This window comes from Orcinus orca, chromosome 1, assembly GCF_937001465.1.
Source record: "Orcinus orca chromosome 1, mOrcOrc1.1, whole genome shotgun sequence".
NCBI lineage: Eukaryota > Metazoa > Chordata > Mammalia > Artiodactyla > Delphinidae > Orcinus > Orcinus orca.
Window position 1 is genome coordinate 203,608,802 of NC_064559.1, and position 19,838 is coordinate 203,628,639.

A 19,838-nucleotide genomic window follows, 5' to 3' on the forward strand; every position below is an offset into this window, starting at 1 on the left:
CACAGGGGCGCAGTGAAGATTTCCAGCACAAAAGGCAGCTATTGTTTATCAGGAAAACGTAGCCATCAAATAGATGAACTCAGTTAATACCTCTAAAGTATACTGGCAAGCTTAACAGTGAGCACCCGCATTCACACCCCTACACATCCTCTCCTACGTACGTAAGGTCTACAAAGAACGCACATACAACCACACGTGACCCACTTCTTCAACATTATTAGGAGACAGAGAACTCAACAAACTGAAACTTACCTGTAAGCCCCAAACACCAAATTCCAGCAGAGCTACTTTGCCCTTGTAAATCTGTGGTTGGGGACAGCGGAGGAGGGAGGCTTAAAAGATTCAGTAAAAAGAGGGGGACAGGAAGGGGGAGGACAGCAGAGCTCATAGACAAAGTGTAGACAGAGTTGTTCCTAGAAGGAGTAAGTCCAGCTGTGTGTCCAAATACTGATCCTGGGTCTGGGACCTTGTGGTTCACGGCATCAACTACAGGGAAGGGGCTTGAAAGTGAGTAGGTCAAAGGTGGCAGCTTTGGGCTTCCCTGGTGGCGCAGTGGTTGAGAGTCCGCCTGCCGATGCAGGGGACACGGGTTCGTGCCCTGGTCCGGGAAGATCCCTCATGCCGTGGAGCCGCTGGGCCCGTTAGCCGTGGCCACTGAGCCTGCGCGTCCGGAGCCTGTGCTCCACAACGGGAGAGGCCACAACAGTGAGAGCCCCACGTACAGCAAAAAAAAAAAAAAAAAAGGTGGCAGCTTTGATAAAGCAGTGCTTTTGGGAGAGAATCCCATTAACAGACATGGGGCTTATCTCCAAGATGCTCGCCATCAATTCCTGCCCTTCCTATAGATGCATGCCTCTCTCCCGTTGTATTAGTTTGCTGGGGCTGCTGTAACAAAGTATCACAGATCGGGGGGCTTAAGCAACAGAAGTTCATTGTTTCACAGTTCTGGAGGCTGGAAGTCCAGAATCAAAGTGTTGGCAGGGTGGGTTCCCTCTGAGGCCTGTGAGGAAAGGGTCTGCTCCAGACTCTTCTTGGCTTGTATATAGGTGGCTGCAACTCTTCACCTCCTCTTCCCTCTACACGTCTCTGTGTCCAAATTTCCCCTTTTTATAAGGACACCTGTCATATTGGATTAGGGTCCCCGTGAATGATTTCATTTTAACTTGATTTTCTCTGTAAAGACCCTATTTCCAAATAGGATCATATTCTGAAGTACTGGAGATTAAATTCTGAGGCGACACAGTTCAATTCATAACCCCCACTGGGAGGTGGAATCCATTTCTCCTTACATCTGAGGGGGTCTGTGACTGTTTTAACCAATAGAAAATGATGGAGGACACACCATCCAGGCCTAGCTTATCAGAAGACTGGCAGCTTCCACCTTGGGACCACTTGCTGTGGGGAAAACCACTACTGCTGGGAAAGCTCAAGGTGGCCACACGGGGAGGGAGATGGACTCGGCTGGCCTCCTTATTCCAGCCGCTCCAGCTCAGCTAACAGCAGTGAATGAAGTCTTCAGACCACTCATCTCAGCCATCATCTTTTTTTGTTGTTGTTGTTCCTGCTGCACGGCAGGCGGAATTTTAGTTCCCTGACTAGGGACTGGGGATCGAACCCGCGCCCCCTGCCGTGGAAGCACGGAGTCTTAACCACTGGACCGCCAGGGAATTCCTGTCGCCTCAGCCATCATCTGAGGATAACCCTTTGAGGCACCTCAAGTGAGAGCAAGGAAGCGGAGCCTCATCAACCCCTAGGACCAGGAGACACAATAAAATGATGGTTATTTTAAGCCCCTATATTCTGGGAGGGGGGCGTTGTTATGCAGCAAAAGGTAACAAAACAATAAAGAAATGGCCCTTGGAGACGCGGCAGTGACTAGAGGGAAGTAAGGGGGTGTTAGGGTTGAACTGTGTCCCCTCAAAATTCGTATTTTGAAGTCCTAACCCCAAGTACCTCAGAATGTGACTGCATTTGGAGATAGGGTCTTTAAAGGGGTGATTAATCTAAAATGAGGTCATTCAGGTGGGACTAATCCAATAAGACTGGTATCCTTATAAGAAGAGGAAATTAGGACACAGACATGCACAGGCAAACACCATGTGAAGATGCAGGGAGAAGACGGCCATCTACAAGCCAAAGAGGGAGGACCTCAAAAGTAACCCACCCTGAATATAACTTGATGCAGCCACTATGGAGAACAGTACGGGGGTTCCTTAAAAACTAAAATTAGAACTACCATATGACCCAGCAATCCCACTACTGGGCATATACCCTGAGAAAACCATAATGCAAAAAGAGTCACGTGGGCTTCCCTGGTGGCGCAGTGGTTGAGAGTCCGCCTGCCGATGCAGGGGACACGAGTTCGTGCCCCAGTCTGGGAAGATCCCACATGCCGCAGAGCGGCTGGGCCCGTGGGCCATGGCCGCTGAACCTGCGCGTCCGGAACCTGTGCTCCGCAACGGGAGAGGCCACAACAGTGGGAGGCCCACATACCGCACAAAAAAAAAAAAAAAAAGAGTCATGTACCACAATGTTCATTGCAGCACTATTTACAATAGCCAGGACATGGAAGCAACCTAAGTGTCCATCGACAAATGAATAGATAAAGAAGATGTGGCACATATATACAGTGGAATATTAGCCATAAAAAGAAAGGAAATTGAGTTATTTGTAGTGAGATGGATGGACTTAGAATCTGTCATACAGAGTGAAGTAAGTCAGAAAGAGAAAGACAAATATGGTATGCTAATACATGTATATGGAATCTTAAAAAAAACCCAAATGGGTCTGAAGAACCTAGGGGCAGGGCAGGAATAAAGACACAGACGTAGAGAATGGACTTGAGGGCACAGGGAGGGGGAAGGGTAAGCTGAGACGAAGTGGGAGAGTGACACTGACATATATACATTACCGAATGTAAAATAGCTAGCTAGTGGGAAGCAGCCACATAGCACAGGGAGATCAGCTCAGTGCTTTGTGACCACCTAGAGGGGTGGGATAGGGAGGGTGGGAGGGAGACGCAAGAGGGAGGGGATATGGGGATATATATATACGTATAGCTGATTCACTTTGTTATACAGCAGCAACTAACACAACAATGTAAAGTAATTATACTCCAATAAAGATGTTAAAAAAAAAGAAAGAAACTCATCCTGCAGACACCTTGATCTCAGGCTTCCAGCCTCCAGAACTGGGAGAAAATAAGTTTCTGTTTTTTGAGCCACTGAGTCTGTGGTACAAACATACCTCATTTTACTGTGCTTCACAGATACTGTGTTTTATATAAATTGAAGGTTTGTGGCAAACCTGTGTTGAGCAAGTCTATTGGAGCCATTTTTTCAACAGCGTTTGCTCACTTTGTGTTTCTGTGTCACTTTTTGGTAATTCTCACAATATTTCAAACTTTTTTCATTACTCTGTTATTTGTTACAGTGATATGTGATCAGTGATCTTTGATGTTACTACTCCAAGAAGATTATGACTTGCTGAAGACTCAGATGATGGTTAGCATTTTTTTTTAGCAATAAAGTATTTTTTAATTAAAGTATGTACATTTTAAAAGACATAATGCTATTGAACACTTAATAGATGACAGTATAGTGTAAACATAACTTTTATACGCACTGGAACGCCAAAAAATCTGTGTGACTTGTTTTATTGCAATATTCGCTTCATTGCTGTGGTCTGGAACTGAAACCACAATATCTCCCAGGTCTTCCTGTACTCTGTTATGGCAGCCTGAGCAAACTAATACAGAGGGGAGATTAAGGATCTTATAGAAACTAAAGAGAAACAAGATGTGCCAAGCCCTGTTCCTTCCCCCATCCCGCTACCAACATCCATTTAAAAACTGCACAATACTGACATAAAGTGTGTTTTTGAACTAAGAATCTGTCCACATAATACCCAGGAATATGAAAAATTAATCTTGCTTTATAAGACTTTAAAACCCTGCAATAAAATATAAAAACTAAGAAGAAAAATGGACACAAAACAGGAAGAAATGCAGTGAAAGTTGCTTGAATTCAGGAAAGACATTGAATATAAAGACAAAATCATATTAGAAATGAAGAATAAATAACAAGATGCCCAGAAGCAGATAGATTCAAATGAATATTTAAAAAACACATTGAAGAAAGGAGAGAGAGAATGAAACAAAAAAGTAAAAAGGGAAAAAGTGGTTGAAATTGAGATGGGCAAAGAAAGTCTAACATAGAGATAATTGTAGCTCCTGAAAGTAAAAACAAAACAATGCACCATGATTAATATTTAAAACCATAATGCGAGAAAATCTTCCTGAAATAAAAGAAAACTTAGATTTCCAAAAAACTGAGAATTGACCTGAAACCATCAACTCCAAGACAGTTACTGATAAAATTATTAGAAAAAATCATCAGGTCACTCAGGCTAAAACAATACACTGAATTATTTATGAGGGTAATAAATTAGGCTATGATCAGACATCCCAAGAGCAACGTACAAAGCAAGGCAACAGCAGACAGAGCGACATTTTCAAGAGACTCAAGGAAATAAAGTGTGAGTCAAGAACCTTCTGTCTAGTCAAGTTGTCCTTCAAGTATAAAGGGTATTGAAGAACAGGTTTGAAATCAACGAATATAGTTAACAGGTGCCCTTTTGGAGAAATCTGCTAGACAGTTAACTTGATCCAACCAAGAGGTAATTGGGAAAACCTAGGTTGAAAAGCTGATGGTGAACATTTAATATATTTATATGCAGAGCAAAAACTAGAACAAAGTTTGGGATATGGGTGGAAGAATAGTACCAATCAATAGAGAGGAAGTTTAATATATCAAAAGACACTATTTGTACATTTCAATGCACATTAATATGAAAACCTAGATGAATAGATCAATTATTAGGGAAATGTGGTTTTCCAAGATTAACTGCGACTGAGATAAATTGAAATTTTAAATAGACCTATTTCTATAGAAGAGGCAGAAAAACTTTTCTACAAACTACCCCTGCAAAAAACCCAAAACACCAAAAAAACAAAACAGAAAACAAACAAAAAACCAGTCCCATATTGTTTCATGGGAGAAATCCTACCACAACTTTAGAGTCAAGATAGTCCCAAGGCTTCATTCATTGTTTCAGAACACAGAAAATTAAAGGAAATTTTCCATTGTTTTTACTGATATAATTCATATCCAAAAATTTAACCATACATTTAGAATATTCATAAGGATGTGCAACCATCGTGACTAGTTCCAGAACATTCTCATCACCCCAGAAAGAAACTCTGCTCCCATTAACAACTATTCCCTGTTCACCCTCTTCTTCCAGTCTCTGGCAACCACTAATCTCCTTCTGTCTCCATGGATTTGCCTATTCTGAACATTTCATATAAATAGAGTTACATAATATGCGGTCTCTTGTGTCTGCCTCTTTCATTTAGCATGATATTTTCAAGGTTCATTTATGTTGTAGCAAGTATCAGTACTTTATTCTTTTATGAGTAGATAATATTCCTGTATGGCTATGCTATGTTTTGTTTATCCATTCATCTGTTGACGGACATGTGAATTGTTTCCACTTTTTAGCTATGATAAAACTGCCAGCCGCCTAGCACAGGGAAATCAACTCGGTGCTTTGTGACCGCCTAGAAGGGTGGGATAGGGAGGGTGGGAGGGAGACGCAAGAGGGAGGAGATATGGGGATATCTCCTCCCTCATAAGGATAGGCACATCCTTATGAATATTCTAAATGTATGGTTAAATTTTTGGATATGAATTTTTTTCTTTTGTTGACGTTACCTAAAAAAAAAAAAGCTGCTATAAACATTTGTATACAAGTTTTTGTATGGACATATTTTCATTTTTCCAGGGTATATGATTAGGAGTAGAATTACTGGGTCATGTGGTAACTCTATGTTAAACTTTTTGGGGAGCCACCATAGTGTTTTCCAAAGGAGCTGCATCATTTTCCATTCCCATTAGCCACGTAAGAGGGCTCTAATTTCTGCACATCCTTGTCAACCCCTGTTATTTTTCTTTTTAAAAAATTATAGGGCTTCCCTGGTGGGGCAGTGGTTAAGAATCCGCCTGCCAATGCAGGGGATACGGGGTTGAGCCCTGGTCCGGGAAGATCTCACATGCTGCGGAGCAGTTAAGCCCGTGTGCCACAACTACTGAGCCTGCGCTCTAGAGTCCACGAGCCACAACTACTGAGCCCGCATGCCACAAATACTGAAGCCTGTGTGCCTAGAGCCCGTGCTCCGCAACAAGAGAAGCCACCGCAATGAGAAGCCTGTGCACCACAACGAAGAGTAGCCTCTGCTCGGCGCAACTAGAGAAAAGCCCGCACACAGCAACAAAGACCCAGTGCAGCCCAAAATAAATAAATAAATAATTTAATTAAAAAAAATTATAGCCATCTTAGTGCATAAAGTGGTATCTCACTGTGGTTTTGATTTGCATAATATGTATATTGTCTTTGGGGAAATATCTATTCAAAATCCTTTGCCCATTAAAAGAAAATTGGGTTATTTGTGTTTTTATTGTTTTTTTAATTTTTTCTTTTTAAAAAAATTTATTTATTTTATTTATTTATTTTTGGCTGCATTGGGTCTTTGTTGCTGCACATGGCTTTCTCTAGTTGCGGTGAGCAGGAGCTACTCTTCATTGCAGTGCACGGGCTTCTCATTGCAGTGGCTTCTCTTGTTGCCGAGCACGGGCTCTAGGCGCCCTGGCTTCAGTAGTTGTAGCATGCGGGCTCAGTAGTTGTGGCACACAGACTTAGTTACTCCGCGGCATGTGGGATCTTCCCAGACCAGGGATTGAACCCGTGTCCCCTGCATTGGCAGATAGATTCTTAACCAGTGCACCACCAGGGAAGCCCTGTGTTTTTATTGTTGAATTGTAAGAGTTCTTTATATATTCTGGACATTTAAATATACGATTCACAAATATTTTCACATTTTCTTGATAGTGTCCTTTGATGCATGAAATTTTAAAATTTTGATGAAGTCTAACTTATCTACTTTTTCTTCAGTTGCCTGTGTGTTAGGTGTTATATTTTTCCTAATCTGGGAGAGAGAAAATAAATGTGGCAAAATATTAAATACTGGTTTTATCTGAGTAAGGGGTATGTGGAACTTCTTTGAATTATTCTTAGAACTTTTTTTTAATATATTTTTTATACAGCAGGTTCTTATTAGTTATCCATTTTTTACATATTAGTGTATATATGTCAATCCCAATCTTTCTTAGAAGTTGGAAATTAGCTCAAAATAAAAAGCAGCTGGCCTTAGAAAGCCTTCAGTACACTGGGAGTGTGGATGTCACGTGGTGTGATGTGTTTGTGGTATAGACAGGTCCATGCATTCCTATAGCCCCCCTGAATGGCAGATACAGGCCTTTTGCCCATCTCACAGTTGAATCACTGCCTTCCCGTGTGACCCTGGGTAAGGACCTTTATCTTTCCGGGCCTCTGTTTTCCCATCTGTAAAATGAGGAGAGGGGCCAGAGGCTACGTTTTCCAGGGCAAGGGTGGAGATGCACTGGGGAGAGGAGGAAGAAGAGAGCTGGGGGGCGGTGATGGCCAGAGATTCCTTTCAGCAGCAGCAGCTCCTGTTTTTCGGGGGCTGACCTGACCCAGGGTGTTTTTTTTTTTTAATAAGTTTATTTATTTATTTTTGGCTGTGTTGGGTCTTCACTGCTGCACGCCGGCTTTCTCTAGTTGGGGCGAGTGGGGGCTACTCTTTGTTGCAGTGCGCGGGCATCTCATTGCCGTGGCTTCTCTTGTCGCGTCACAGGCTCTAGGTGCATGGGTTTCAGTAGTTGTGGTGCACAGGCTCAGTAGTTGTGGCTCGAGGACTCTAGAGCGCAAGCTCAGTAGTTGTGGTGCACGGGCTTAGTTGCTCCACGGCATGTGGGATCTTCCCGGACCAGGGCTGGAACCCGTGTCCCCTGCATTGGCAGGCAGATTCTTAACCACTGCACCACCAGGGAAGTCCCCCTGGGGTGGGTTTAAGGGAGGGATGAACTTAAACTGCATCCTATTCTTTATTCCGCTCCTACCCAAACATTTCCTTTGCCCAGTGGGAGTGGAACCCTGTCCCAGGCAAGAAGGTGATGGTGAACTAAGTGTGCGGGAAAAGCAAACTCCACCCTGATCTGATGCTGAGCAGAAAGTTCTGAGAAGACATTAAGCTGTTTGACTACAGAAGTTTTCGAGAATGCTCGCTTGCAAAAGGAGCCCCTCAGGACCAAGGGCCAAACATATGCCACACGCAGTTAGTTTAATAAATGTTTGGTGGTGAAGATGTCAAGTCCTAATGTGAAAGATCTCTAGGGAGAGATTCCACAGTCTTTCTGGCAAGGACAGGATGGAGGCTCCAAGTGCCCTTATCTAAGATTGAGCTGCGGGAAGCACAGGGCGCAGAGATTAGAAAACAACCAGCAGGACTTCCCTCGTGGCACAGTGTTTAAGAATCCATCTACCAATGCAGGGGTCACAGGTTCAATCCCTGGTCTGGGAAGATCTCACATGCTGCGGAGCAACTACGCCCGTGCGCCACAACTACTGAGCCTGCGTACTAGAGCCCGCGAGCCACAACTACCGAAGCCCGTGTGCCTAGAGCCCATGCTCTGCGACAAGAGAAGCCACCGTAATGAGAAGCCTGAGCACCGCAGCGAAGAATAGCCCCTGCCCTCCACAACTAGAGAAAGGCCGCGTGCAGTAACAAAGACCCAACACAGCCAAAAATAAATAAATTTATGTAAAAAAAAAAAAAAGAAAAAAACAACCAGCAGAGCAGACAAAATTTCTTAGAGCTGGTACCTGCGTGGCGCTCTATGCGGGTTAATCCCTTTGATCCTCACACAGGACCATATTGTTCCCATTTTACAGAAGGGGAAACAGCGGCACAGAGAGGTTCGTGACTTGCTTGAGGTGGCACAGCGGGATCTCTTAGAGCCGAGGGTAGGTTGGTGCTAAAACCTCACCCATCCCTCAGCCCCACCTCCGCAGGCTGGGTGTGGAGAATGAGGCCCCCGTGGGATGCGGCTTCCACAGAGCCGGAAGCTCAGTGACCAGACAGGACTCGCATCAGGGGTTGGGGTCGTGAGCCTGTGTTCTTTCCTCTGATACAGGGGGAGGGATGGGGTGGGGGGAGCCTGCGGAACGATGATGACCACGAGTAGGGGAGGTGCGTTGCAGCTGCCGCGGCCCCGTAATTAGCCGCTGGGACTGGGGTTCGGCGCCACTGGGCACGACCCTCTTGACCCTCTGAGCCAAGGGCCGCGCTGTCCCCGCCCCGGGGGGCCGCGAGGTGGCCAAACGTGGGATGTCAGCGCCTTTGAGGGCGAGCTGCGGGGGACCCTCGCAGTGAAGGCAGGCACCGGGTACCCAAGGGCCGCCAGGTGGAACGGGGTGCGGGCGCTAATGAAATTTGGGGAAGGCTCCGCTCACTCTGATTCCCACCTCCAGTACCTGCGGACAGAAGAATCCCGTGCAAGGGAGAAGCGCGCAAGTCCCACCCTCCACTCCCCGTCTAGTGCTGCCAGGCTGAGCACATAAAACTATAGGACGCCCAGTTAAACCTGAATTTCAGACAACTAGGGACTAACCTTTTAGTGTATGTGAGCCCCAGTCTGCTGGGCTGAGCTGCGCCAGCAGGGATTCCGCTTGTGGGAGAGCCCCGGAGTTGGCACCTGGTCTCAGGTGGGTACTCATTAATGCTCTCTCTCCCGGCTAGTCTAGATAGGAGACGTTTAATTAGGGAGTCTCAGGCGTGGGGACAGACTCTCCCAGCTGGGGACAAGGCACAAGCCTGTCCATGGTCAGCTCCTCCCTCTGAGGTCAGCTGCTTTCCCCCAGTCAGCCAGGGTGGGCCATGGAGCATCTCTCCAGGGGCTCCCCGACATGGCTGTTCCCCCTGGAGCCCAAACCAGTCCTTTAGTTGGTGACCCTGAGCCACTCAAACCAGACAGGCTGAGTGAAGCCAATGCCCCCATCCCCGCCCTTTGAGGTTAAGAGCGGCATCCCTGGAGGACACTGAATGCAGACCCAGTGTCTCTACTGGATTAGTCAGAGAGCAATCTCACACCCATTTCCAGGCTCCTGGCTCTGAGCTGAGGTAGTCCTTTGTCTCTTCTCCTGCAGGAAGGAGGCGAGATTCCTGGATCAGGAGGACCTTGGGAGGGAACCGCCTCAGGAGGCAGAGGGACCACTTTCCCATGGTGTCTCTGGCTCAGCATCACAGGCTGCACAGATGTCTGCTGGTGGGTGGGAGGTCAACATGTGTCCTTAGCCCTGCTTCTTAAGGAGCCCTCTTCAGCCTGCTGAAGGGGGAGGTCTGTCTGCCCATTTAAACTGTAAGCAACTTGAAGCCAGGCTTTGGACCTTCTAATTCCTCCATCTATCCCCACTGTGCCAGGACAGAGCTCCTGTAGGATGTGTATTCTGAAGTGTACCTCTCATCCTTCCTCCTGCATCTCTCCCACCAGCTGATCCAGCTCCGACTTTCTAGCCTTTTGGAAAGTTATTGAACATGCTTTATGTTTTCTGTCTGACTATGGGGATAAACTCACGTTACAAGAGGAGAGATTTAAATTAGACAGTGCTCAGCAGTTTTGTCTGCAAAGCTCTAGACCTTGGGCTGTTACCAAGGGCTGAGATATTTTGTTCTCAAGATACATTTCTAAAAGAAAGGCATGCCGTTTCTTTCGGGGACTGTGTCGGTTAGGAATCTTTGAGACAGAAGTGATAGAAATCTAACTTAAATTGGTCTAGGCAAAAAAGGGGGGAATATTTATAAGTTCACATAACCAAAGAGGTCAAAGTAGACTGACTTCAAGCATTGCTGAGTCCGGGGGCCCCAATGATGTCACTAGGATGTCAGCTATGGGGACAAATAATGAGTACTATACTTTTTGGAAGTGGTGGAAGGGATAAGGTGACCCTTTCAGAATTCTTTTTTCCTTATGAGGTTGTAGCAATGAGAAGGAGAGAGGAAAGAAAAGAGAGAGAGAGAGACACTATTACCCTGCAACACATAAGCAACCCCTCCACTCTAGTCAGATGCTTTGAATATTGCTGGCGAGGCTGCACATGAGATGGGAAGAGTTAATAGCTCTTTTCTTTCAGGCTGCCAAACTCAGACCTTCCTCTGTTAACCATCCGTCTAGAGATTCACTTCAAGAGCAGAGAAGATCCACACACTCAGACTGGTTCCTAAAGAACCCCGAGCACACACACACACACACACACACACACACACACACACACACGTGCGCCTATCACAGCTGTGAAGGATCTGATGTCCCTCTGCAGGTGGTTTCTGGCTTTTGGAGAAGGTCTAAGGGTCACAGAAGACGGAGGTATTGCTGGGGGCTGGAAGCTGGCAAGCAGACCTAACCATGAACGAGGGGCAGTTGACTATAAGAACACTTTTGTGGCTGGGAGAATTCCTTGTCTAATTCCTTCTTTCTACACAGGGGAAACAGAGTGCCAGGGCAGAGAAAGGACTTGCATAAAGCCACTCAGTGAGACAGCAGTGGGCAGAGGTTGGCCACCAGCTGACTCCTGGGGCAGTGCTCCTTGCTTCCTCTTTGCTGCCCATAGCTGCCCAGGGCTGGGCTAGAGATGGGGTGAGAAGGGGAGCTGCAGTACAATTGCAGCTGGGCCATTCTACCTGACAGGCCCAATTGCCCTAAACATTTCCTTCCCTGCATCTTTCTTCTGCCAAGAGCCTAGGTGCTATAGACTGAATGTCTGTGTCCCTCACAAAATTCACATGTTGAAACCTAACCCCCAGTGTAATGGTGGAGCCCTCATGAATAGGATTAGTGCCCTTATAAATGAGACCCCAGGGAGCTCTCTCACCCCTTCTACCATGTGAGGTTACAGTGAAAAGAAAGCTTATGAACGACGAAGGGGGCTCTCACCAGACACTGAATCGGCCAGCACCTTGATCTTATATTTCCCAGTTTCCAGAACTAAAAGAAATAAATTTTTGTTGTTTCATCCATCCAATCTACGGTAGTTATTCTATTACAGCAACCTGAATGGACTAAGACACTGGGGGCTGTAGTTGAGCAGTTAACCAGTCCCCCAGCTTTGCCCAGAACACTCCTCATCTTCCCTGTCATGGCTGATTCATTCTTATCCCTCAAAGCATTAGCCCAGAACCACCTTCTCCAGGAAGCTCTGTCCTCAACGGAGTGTTCCTGCCATGTTCCCAGAGCACCCAGGTCTCCATGCTGGATCAGTCACCACGTCACCCTAGGGCCTGTGACTGTGTCTGTTTCTCTCCCTACACTGTATGCTACTCAAAGGTGTGATTTGTCTTGTCCACTCTGCATCCCCACCTCCCAGCAGAAAGCTTAGTGGGTTTTTTTGTTAGTTTTTTTGCATAAGGAGTGTGCACTTTTTTTTTTTTTTTTTTACAGAAGATGTTGGGGGTAGGAGTTTATTAATTAATTAATTAATTTTTGCTGTGTTGCATCTTCGTTTCTGTGCGAGGGCTTTCCCTAGTTGTGGCAAGCGGGGGCCACTCTACATCGCGGTGCGCGGGCCTCTCACTATCGCGGCCTCTCTTGTTGCGGAGCACAGGCTTCAGACACGCAGGCTCAGTAGTTGTGGCTCACGGGCCTAGCTGCTCCGCGGCGTGTGGGATCCTCCCAGACCAGGGCTCGAACCCATGTCCCCTGCATTAGCAGGCAGATTCTCAACCACTGCACCACCAGGGAAGCCCAGAAAGCTTAGTTTTACCTGCACAGTCCCATTTCATCTCACAGCAACCCTATGAGGTGGACAAGAAAAACCATGAGAGATGAAGCAACTTGCCTGAGTAGCAAAAGACTGAGGTGGGATTGAATCCAGGCAATTTGATCCCAGGGACTGGACTCCAGACCGCTGTGAGCCCAGACCTTCAACGAAGACTTGCTGAGTGAAGTAAGGGTCTTCCTTCTTCCTTTGTAGCCAGCACGGCCAGCACCCAGCACCCCCCACCTAGGGTCTGATGCTGGAGAGAACCAACACTGCCGCCACAGCCACCGTTACGGGGGAGGGTCATGCAGTGCCAAGCGCTGTGCTCAGGATTTTACATATGTTGTAGTAGTTTCCTATTGCTACTGAAACAAATTACCCTGAACCTAGGGGCTTCAAATAACACAAATTTATTTTCGTACAGTTCTGGAGATCTAAAGTCTAATATGTATTTCATTGGGTTAAAATCAAGGTGCTGGGGCTTCCCTGGTGGCGCAGTGGTTGAGAGTCCGCCTGCCGACGCAGGGGACACGGGTTCGTGCCCCAGTCTGGGAGGATCCTGCATGCCGCGGAGCGGCCGGGCCCATGAGCCATGGTCGCTGAGCCTGCATGTCCGGAGCCTGTGCTCCGCAACGGGAGAGGCCACAACAGTGAGAGGCCCGCGTACAGGAAAAAAAAAAAAAAAAGTTAAAAATCAATTTAGGTGTAAAAAAGAAAAGAAAGCAGATTAATTTCTTTGAGCTCAGTTTTCTTATCTGAAAAGTGAAGAACTACAATAGCAATTTTCTCACTCAATACCTGGAAGATGCTATTTTTCAGGCCACGTTTGCTTAGAGGTCTCAGTTTCTGCCCTTTGCTGCCTCTTTCTCCACTTCCGTCATGACACATTTCCTTTCCTAAACCATGCTGCCCCCTCATCCTGCTGCTTCTCAGCACAAGTTATCTGGTAGGGGTGGTGACATCAGTCATGCACACTTTAGGGGGGATTTAATCTGCAGTGTCTCTTCCCAGGACCATTTTTCTATGGAGGCCCTTTTGTAATCGCAGACAGGAGGCGCAGACCACCTGCGAATGGGAATGAGATCATGGCCGACCAGGTGAAGGAGGCCTTGTGGAAGGCACTCCTTCACACCCTTAGTGTCCCGCCAAATAGATAACCGTCTTCCAGTCATCCTTGCTTTTTCCGTTATGTTGGCTTGGTGGGAGAGAGGAGGTGTTGGCACCTGCGGGAGCTGTGATAGAAGCATTCCTGAATGACTTCATCTCTGGGCCTTGCCTCTCAAAATTCCTGTCAAATCAGCTCTACACTTTAAGGGATGGAAGAAGGGTCAGCATTCCAGAAGTTCCTTGTCATACCCAGACTTTTAATCAGGTGACACTGGAGAATTAGCATCCTAGTGCAGGAGGTTGTGAGAGGGCGGAGAGGGGTCTCAGACGTCTCTTGCCCCTGCCCCACGCTTGTCTTTCTGGCAAGACCCACGTTGAGGAGAGCGAGTCCTCTTGCGTTGTTGGCTCAGAGCGATCAGAACCACGGACAGCGGTCAGGGCGCCCGGAAGACCCGCCGCCGAGCAAGGTGCGGAGAGTTACAGGCGGGGAGGGAAGACGCGCTGCGGCGCGGGGGTGGCGGCTGGGCCTGTGATTTCTCTGAGTCACCCCGTGCGCCCGGCAGTTGCGTCGGGCCTCTGATCGCTGGGGTTCCCTCTGCCCTCTCCAGGAATGCGGGGTGGGGGGGGAGGAAAGAGAAAAGAGCCACTCTAAGGCCCCGGGGTTTTTGCAGGAAAGGGGGAAGCGAGAGACAAAGGACCTATAGCGGTGTCTACCCAACCCCGCCAACTCCCCCCCGCCGCGCGCTCCCGTTGTCGGCCAGGCCCATTTCTATACAAGGCCTGCTCTCCCCGGCCTCCACCCCTCCGCGCGGAGAGGTGCATTCCCCCGCCCTGAGCTCAGCGGGCCGGGCCGGAACGCGCCGATAAATCAGAGATAACCCAGAGGGGCAGGGCCGGCCCGGCTCTCAGGACGGGGATAAAAGGCCGCCGTTGCCCGAGGACCCAGCGGGTGAGACGTGAACTGGGACCCAGCGCTGCGGCAGCGGCGGCAACCTCTCTCCGCCCCTCCAACGACATGGACCCCCAGACGACGCTGCCCCGGGCGCTCATGCTCCTTCTGTTTTTGCACCTGTCGCTGCCACGCTGTCGTTCCTACCCGCTAGGTGGCCCCGGCCCGGCCTCGGAACTGCGCGGGATACAGGTGAGCGCTGCCGAACTGCGTAAACCCGGCTCGCCGGGAGGGCACCGACAGCAGCAATTAACGGGTCCCCACCTACCCCCACCCACAGTCCCAAGAGGTCCCCACCCTCCCCTGGGAATTAGTGATAAGAGAGTGAGAAAGCAGCGAGGCTGGGTGCGGGGACCCCCGTCCCCAAGGCGGTCGGTTTGCCTTGGCGCCATCGAGAGCGGCTGGGCCCAGGTGCGGGTTCCTGAGGCTCCGCCTCCCCCACCCATCGCAGGAACTGCTGGGCCGTCTACGAGGCAGGGTCTTGGAGCTGCAGGCCGAGCAGATGGACCTGGACCCCCTTCAGCAGGGCCACGGCCTCGCAGAAGCCTGGGAGACCCGGGCGGCCGCCCCCGCGGGGCTCCTCGGGCCCGGCAACAGCGTCCTCCAGGCCCTGCGGGGAATACGCAGCCCCAGGATGATGCGCGACTCCGGCTGCTTTGGGCGGAGGCTGGACCGGATCGGCTCCCTCAGCGGCCTGGGCTGCAATGGTGAGCACCCACCCCCATTCCCACCGCGTGCCGCCTTTCTGGGTTTGAAGTCTCGGGACCAAACTTTGAGCAAAGGACACCTGGATATCACTCTTTCTTGCCGTCAGTCCTCAGGGTCAAGGAGCGCCTTTCTGGAAATATTAAATTTTGACAACATTCATTACCATGCCTGTGAGTTCCCGCCCACCTTCTAACCCCCTCCTGCCTCTCTTACCAAAAGGGGCAGAATCACCTTAGGATGTAACTCGGTCATCCCATGAATTACATCCGTGTAATTCGATCAATTGCCTTGGCAACCCCTTCTTGGCGCAGAAAGAGTATTAAACATTTTCCTCCTGGTTTCCCCTGAACAGTCTAGAGCTGCAAGGGCGGAGGGCAGGGTCACCAGGGGGACGGCAATCCCCAGTTTACAACGAGGAAAGCAAGGTCCAGGGAGGTAGAGTATTCCAAAGCCTCAGACATCCAGATGGACTGAAGGTGGCACATGGTGAGGGGGAGCTCAGGTCCTGCCTGCCTCCCACCCAAATGTAATCATCACTCTCTCTCTTCCCCACACAGTGCTGAGGAGGTATTAAGAGAAGGTCCTGGCGGCATCCGATTCTCCCTCAACCCCCTGCTCCCCTTTGAAGCAACTCCTATTTATTTTTACTTATTTATTTATTTATTTGGTTGTTTTATATGAGATGGTTCTTATCTTTGAGCACAAATTTTCCATGATGAAATAAAGTCAATATTATAGCTTTTTCCTTTGAAATTGATTTGTCTCAGTGTTCTAAAAAATAATCCGTCATTGAAGAACAGTCAAACCATGTGTTTTCTTGAAGATCCCAAAGATGTCCTAATGGTGGGGCAGGGACACGGCTTCAAGGGCTGGTCAAACAGTTGGGGGGGTGGGGGGTGGTGGCTGCTTTGCTTTAAGGGCTTTTCATGCTCTGAAAGTTCTCTAAATATCTCAAGCACTTGAGACATTTCCCAGAAACTACTTTTCAGAGGCCGGCAGTTTCTCCCTGGGAGTTGAATGGGCCCTGATGTATTCCTGTGACATGAGGGTGTGTGTCAAGGTATCTGCCCCTTGACAGTAGCCTTCCCTTTGCCTGGAATTCTGCCATTAGGGGCCCTCTCCCTGTATTTGTCATTTCCAGAAGCTCTCAGAGATTGGGGGCGCTTTGTGTGTGTGTGTGTGTGGTGTGTGTGTGTGTGTGCGTGTGTGTGTGAGAAAGAGAGAGAGAAAGAGAGTGAGAGAAAGAGATATGCCAGCTTATTTGCATTCCTGATGGGGGTGAGCCCTCCATCTGCCCCAAACCTCAGGTTCAAGTCTTCAATTCCTGATGTCATCCTGGAAAGGAAGCTTCTAAACCCTGAGTTTAATAGCATTTTCATTTCCTGAACCCATAAGTTTAGAAGTGCCTGAAAGAGGCCCAGCATTTCAGGGTGCCTTCCTTCGGGGCCCCACGTCTTCACTTCCTCTCTGCCTTAGAGGGAGAAGACCTTTATTCCAAGGCAGAAAAGGAGACAAGCACTAGAATCCTACTGTGTTGCCTTAATCAGCAGGGAGTCCTGGTAGAGGTCACTGCCCTCTCCTCTCAGGGTCCTCCTTCCCCTGCATCTTGGGTTCCAGGCATCCCAGGTCATGCTGCAGAGCTCTCTCCTGCTTTCAGGCTTCCAGGCTTCAGCTCATGCAGTTTCCTTTGCCTAGAATGCCTTTTACGATCCCAGCTCTGCAGGAGGACAGGACTATTATTATCCCCTCTTTATGGATGAGAAAACTGAGACCCAGAAAAGGGAAGCATCTTACCTGAAAGCATTCAGCTGCTAAGTGCCAACACTGAGGTTTGAGCAGAGATCCCCGTGACTCTCTTATGGCTTTTCTGCTGTTCTCATCTGATGTTTCGAGTGAGAGGGAAAGAGAAGTGGTGGGTCTTCGTGTTATTTCTCATTTTAACCCACTGTGCATTAGACATATCTAATGAGATTCAGATTTTGAAGGTAAGGTTTTAGGACCAACTTATTTTCCAATAAAACTGTGAGCCATCTTTGCCTAATGTTTTTTTTGCTTTGTTTTGTTTGTGCTACGCGGGCCTCTCACTGCTGTGAGTTCTCCCGCTGTGGAGCACAGGCTCCGGATGCGCAGGCTCAGTGGCCATGACTCACGGGCACAGCTGCTCCATGGCATGTGGGATCTTCCTGGACTGGGGCACGAACCCGTGTCCCCTGCATTGGCAGGCGGACTCTCAACCACTGCGCCACCAGGGAAGCCCTGCCTAATGTTTTTGACCCAGGACGGTAATGAGTAATTAGCACAGTTAACATGTATAAAGGCCTCACTATGTACCAGGCCCAGTTCCATGAATTCATATTAGTCCTTGCAACAACTATGCAGGAAGGACTCTTATTATCCTTCATTTTACAGATGGGGAAATCGAGGCACAGAGAGGTAATGTGACTTTCTCAGGGTCCCGCAGTTAGTAAGTGGCAGAGCCAGGATTCAAGCCCACGCATACTGGTCCAGCAGCCAGGCCCCTAACCACTGCACAACCCAACCTTTCCCAAGCCAGTGAATTAGGCTTGCTGGTGGGTTGGAAGGTCCCCCTCTTAATGGCATCACTCAGTTCCCCATTTGGGGCTGCTGCGTATTGGCAACTTTCTCCCCCTTCTCAGGTGATGAAGACAGACCTCCTCCCAGAATGCCCACTCTACAAACCCAGCCAGCACTTCAGAATTCTTCCAGCTAAGTCCAGCTCTTCCATAAGTAGGGCCCAGGCAGTGGAGTCTATGTGTATGATACAGATATATCCTGTTACTTGAACCTTTTCCCCAAGCAAAAGTCCAGGAGAGAGGACCCCAAAACAAACTGTGAAGGAAGTAAATATGTCTTCTGGAGGATGGGGAGTGGGTGGCCTGACGTACCCAATGAAGTGACACCTCATTGAGCTCCCCCTGTGTTTGGTGTTTGGGGCAGTGCTGTGGCACATGCATCGTCTATGGGTGCCCTTTAGAACCGGCCCTCCCTCACCTGTGACCCTGGCCCCTTCAGACACATCCCCATGTAGCTATAGCCATGGCCTTAACCTCCCTGACTTTCCTATTATCAACCTCGTCCTCCAAAGAAGCTGCCAGATTATGTGTCTCCATGGACGCTTGTCACTGGAATCTACCCAGAAAGACATGTTGGTGGACACAGGCCCCAGGATGCCTAGCCCACGGCTTCACAGCTGGAAGGAGCTTCAGTAGAGGGTAGACTGGCTTTGCTGGGTCTCCAGTTTTGAGGTTACTGAAGTCAGGACAGTGTTGGGCCTGAACTCTACATCTCATGTCACTGATGCTGCGTTCCCCTCTCCATCCCTCTCGTGGCAGCTTTGACTTTTTTTTTTTTTTTTGGCCACGCCGCGCGCCTTGTGGGACCTGGGACCTTAGTTCCCCAACCAAGGATCGAACCCAGGCCCTCGGCAGTGAGAGCACGGAGTCCTAACCACTGGACGGCCAAGGAATTCCCAGCTTTGACCCTTCTGAGAATGATTTGTGGCAAGAAAGAAAAGTACATTCTTTCCTCATGCAGAACCAGGTGTAAACAAAGTCATGAACTTGGCCATTTGTCTTTGTTCGTGTTGCAGTTCTCAAGCTTCTATCCCTGTCTCTGTAGGATTTTTCATTCGATCAGTGCTTTTCTACTAAGTGGCCCGTTCCTCCCGTGGGGTCAGGAGCCAGGCTCCATACAGCTGCCTGGGCATCCTGGAACATCTCAGCCATGGGACCTTGGCTCCCACCCTTGTGCCCGCAGTGTCTTGTCTCTGGCACTGCCAAGTACAGCCCCTGCCCTTGCTGCTTCAGTGCACACGAGCCCTAATTTCATCCAGCAGCACTGCACTTTCCTGCCCGAGGACTTTCTCTGGCAGCCAGAGTCCACTTCCTGCGGGCAGGCAGGAAGTGCTGGGGAATTGACACGGACCAGGAACAACACTCAGTCAACACCTAGGAGAGCCCTCTGTTCACAGGTGGTGTGTATCTTTCACTGGTTACTGGATTTCTCTGCGGGGGTGGTGGTGGTGGTGGTGGTGGTTGGGATTAAGCTGCAACTGCCCATGGTGATCCGTGCAACTAAACTCCTTCTCTCCCTGGTCACTTCCCCACCCTCCTGCCAGTATTTCCTGGGATTATCTCCAAAATAAACTACTTTGCTTGAATACTTGTCTCAGATTCAGGAGAACCCAAACTATGACACTCCCGAATGAGTAAACCTTCTCCCAGGGCTCCACCCTCGATGACTTCAGCCCTTGGAATCTTCCTTGACTCCGTTCTTTGGCTGGACCACCCAGGCAAGTACCATGTCCACTCCTCCTTCCTTC

General features: G+C 48.8%; 1 protein-coding gene across 1 annotated transcript; it reads left to right on the forward strand.

The window, feature by feature from the left end:
* Positions 1–14,190: 14,190 nt before the first annotated feature.
* Positions 14,191–16,230, forward strand: NPPB (natriuretic peptide B). The gene is made up of 3 exons (XM_004272405.3): positions 14,191–14,980; positions 15,240–15,495; positions 16,054–16,230. The coding sequence occupies exons 1-3, from the start codon at positions 14,855–14,857 to the stop codon at positions 16,068–16,070; spliced, it is 399 nt and encodes a 132-aa protein (XP_004272453.1). The 5' UTR covers positions 14,191–14,854; the 3' UTR covers positions 16,071–16,230.
* The last annotated feature ends 3,608 nt before the right edge of the window (positions 16,231–19,838 follow it).

Bases quoted from the DNA above. Each gene is read 5' to 3' on its own strand.
- NPPB (XM_004272405.3), top strand. From the start codon at position 14,855: ATGGACCCCCAGACGACGCTGCCCCGGGCGCTCATGCTCCTTCTGTTT. The intron at 14,981-15,239 runs GTGAGCGCTGCC...CACCCATCGCAG, and splicing joins CGGAACTGCGCGGGATACAG to GAACTGCTGGGCCGTCTACG.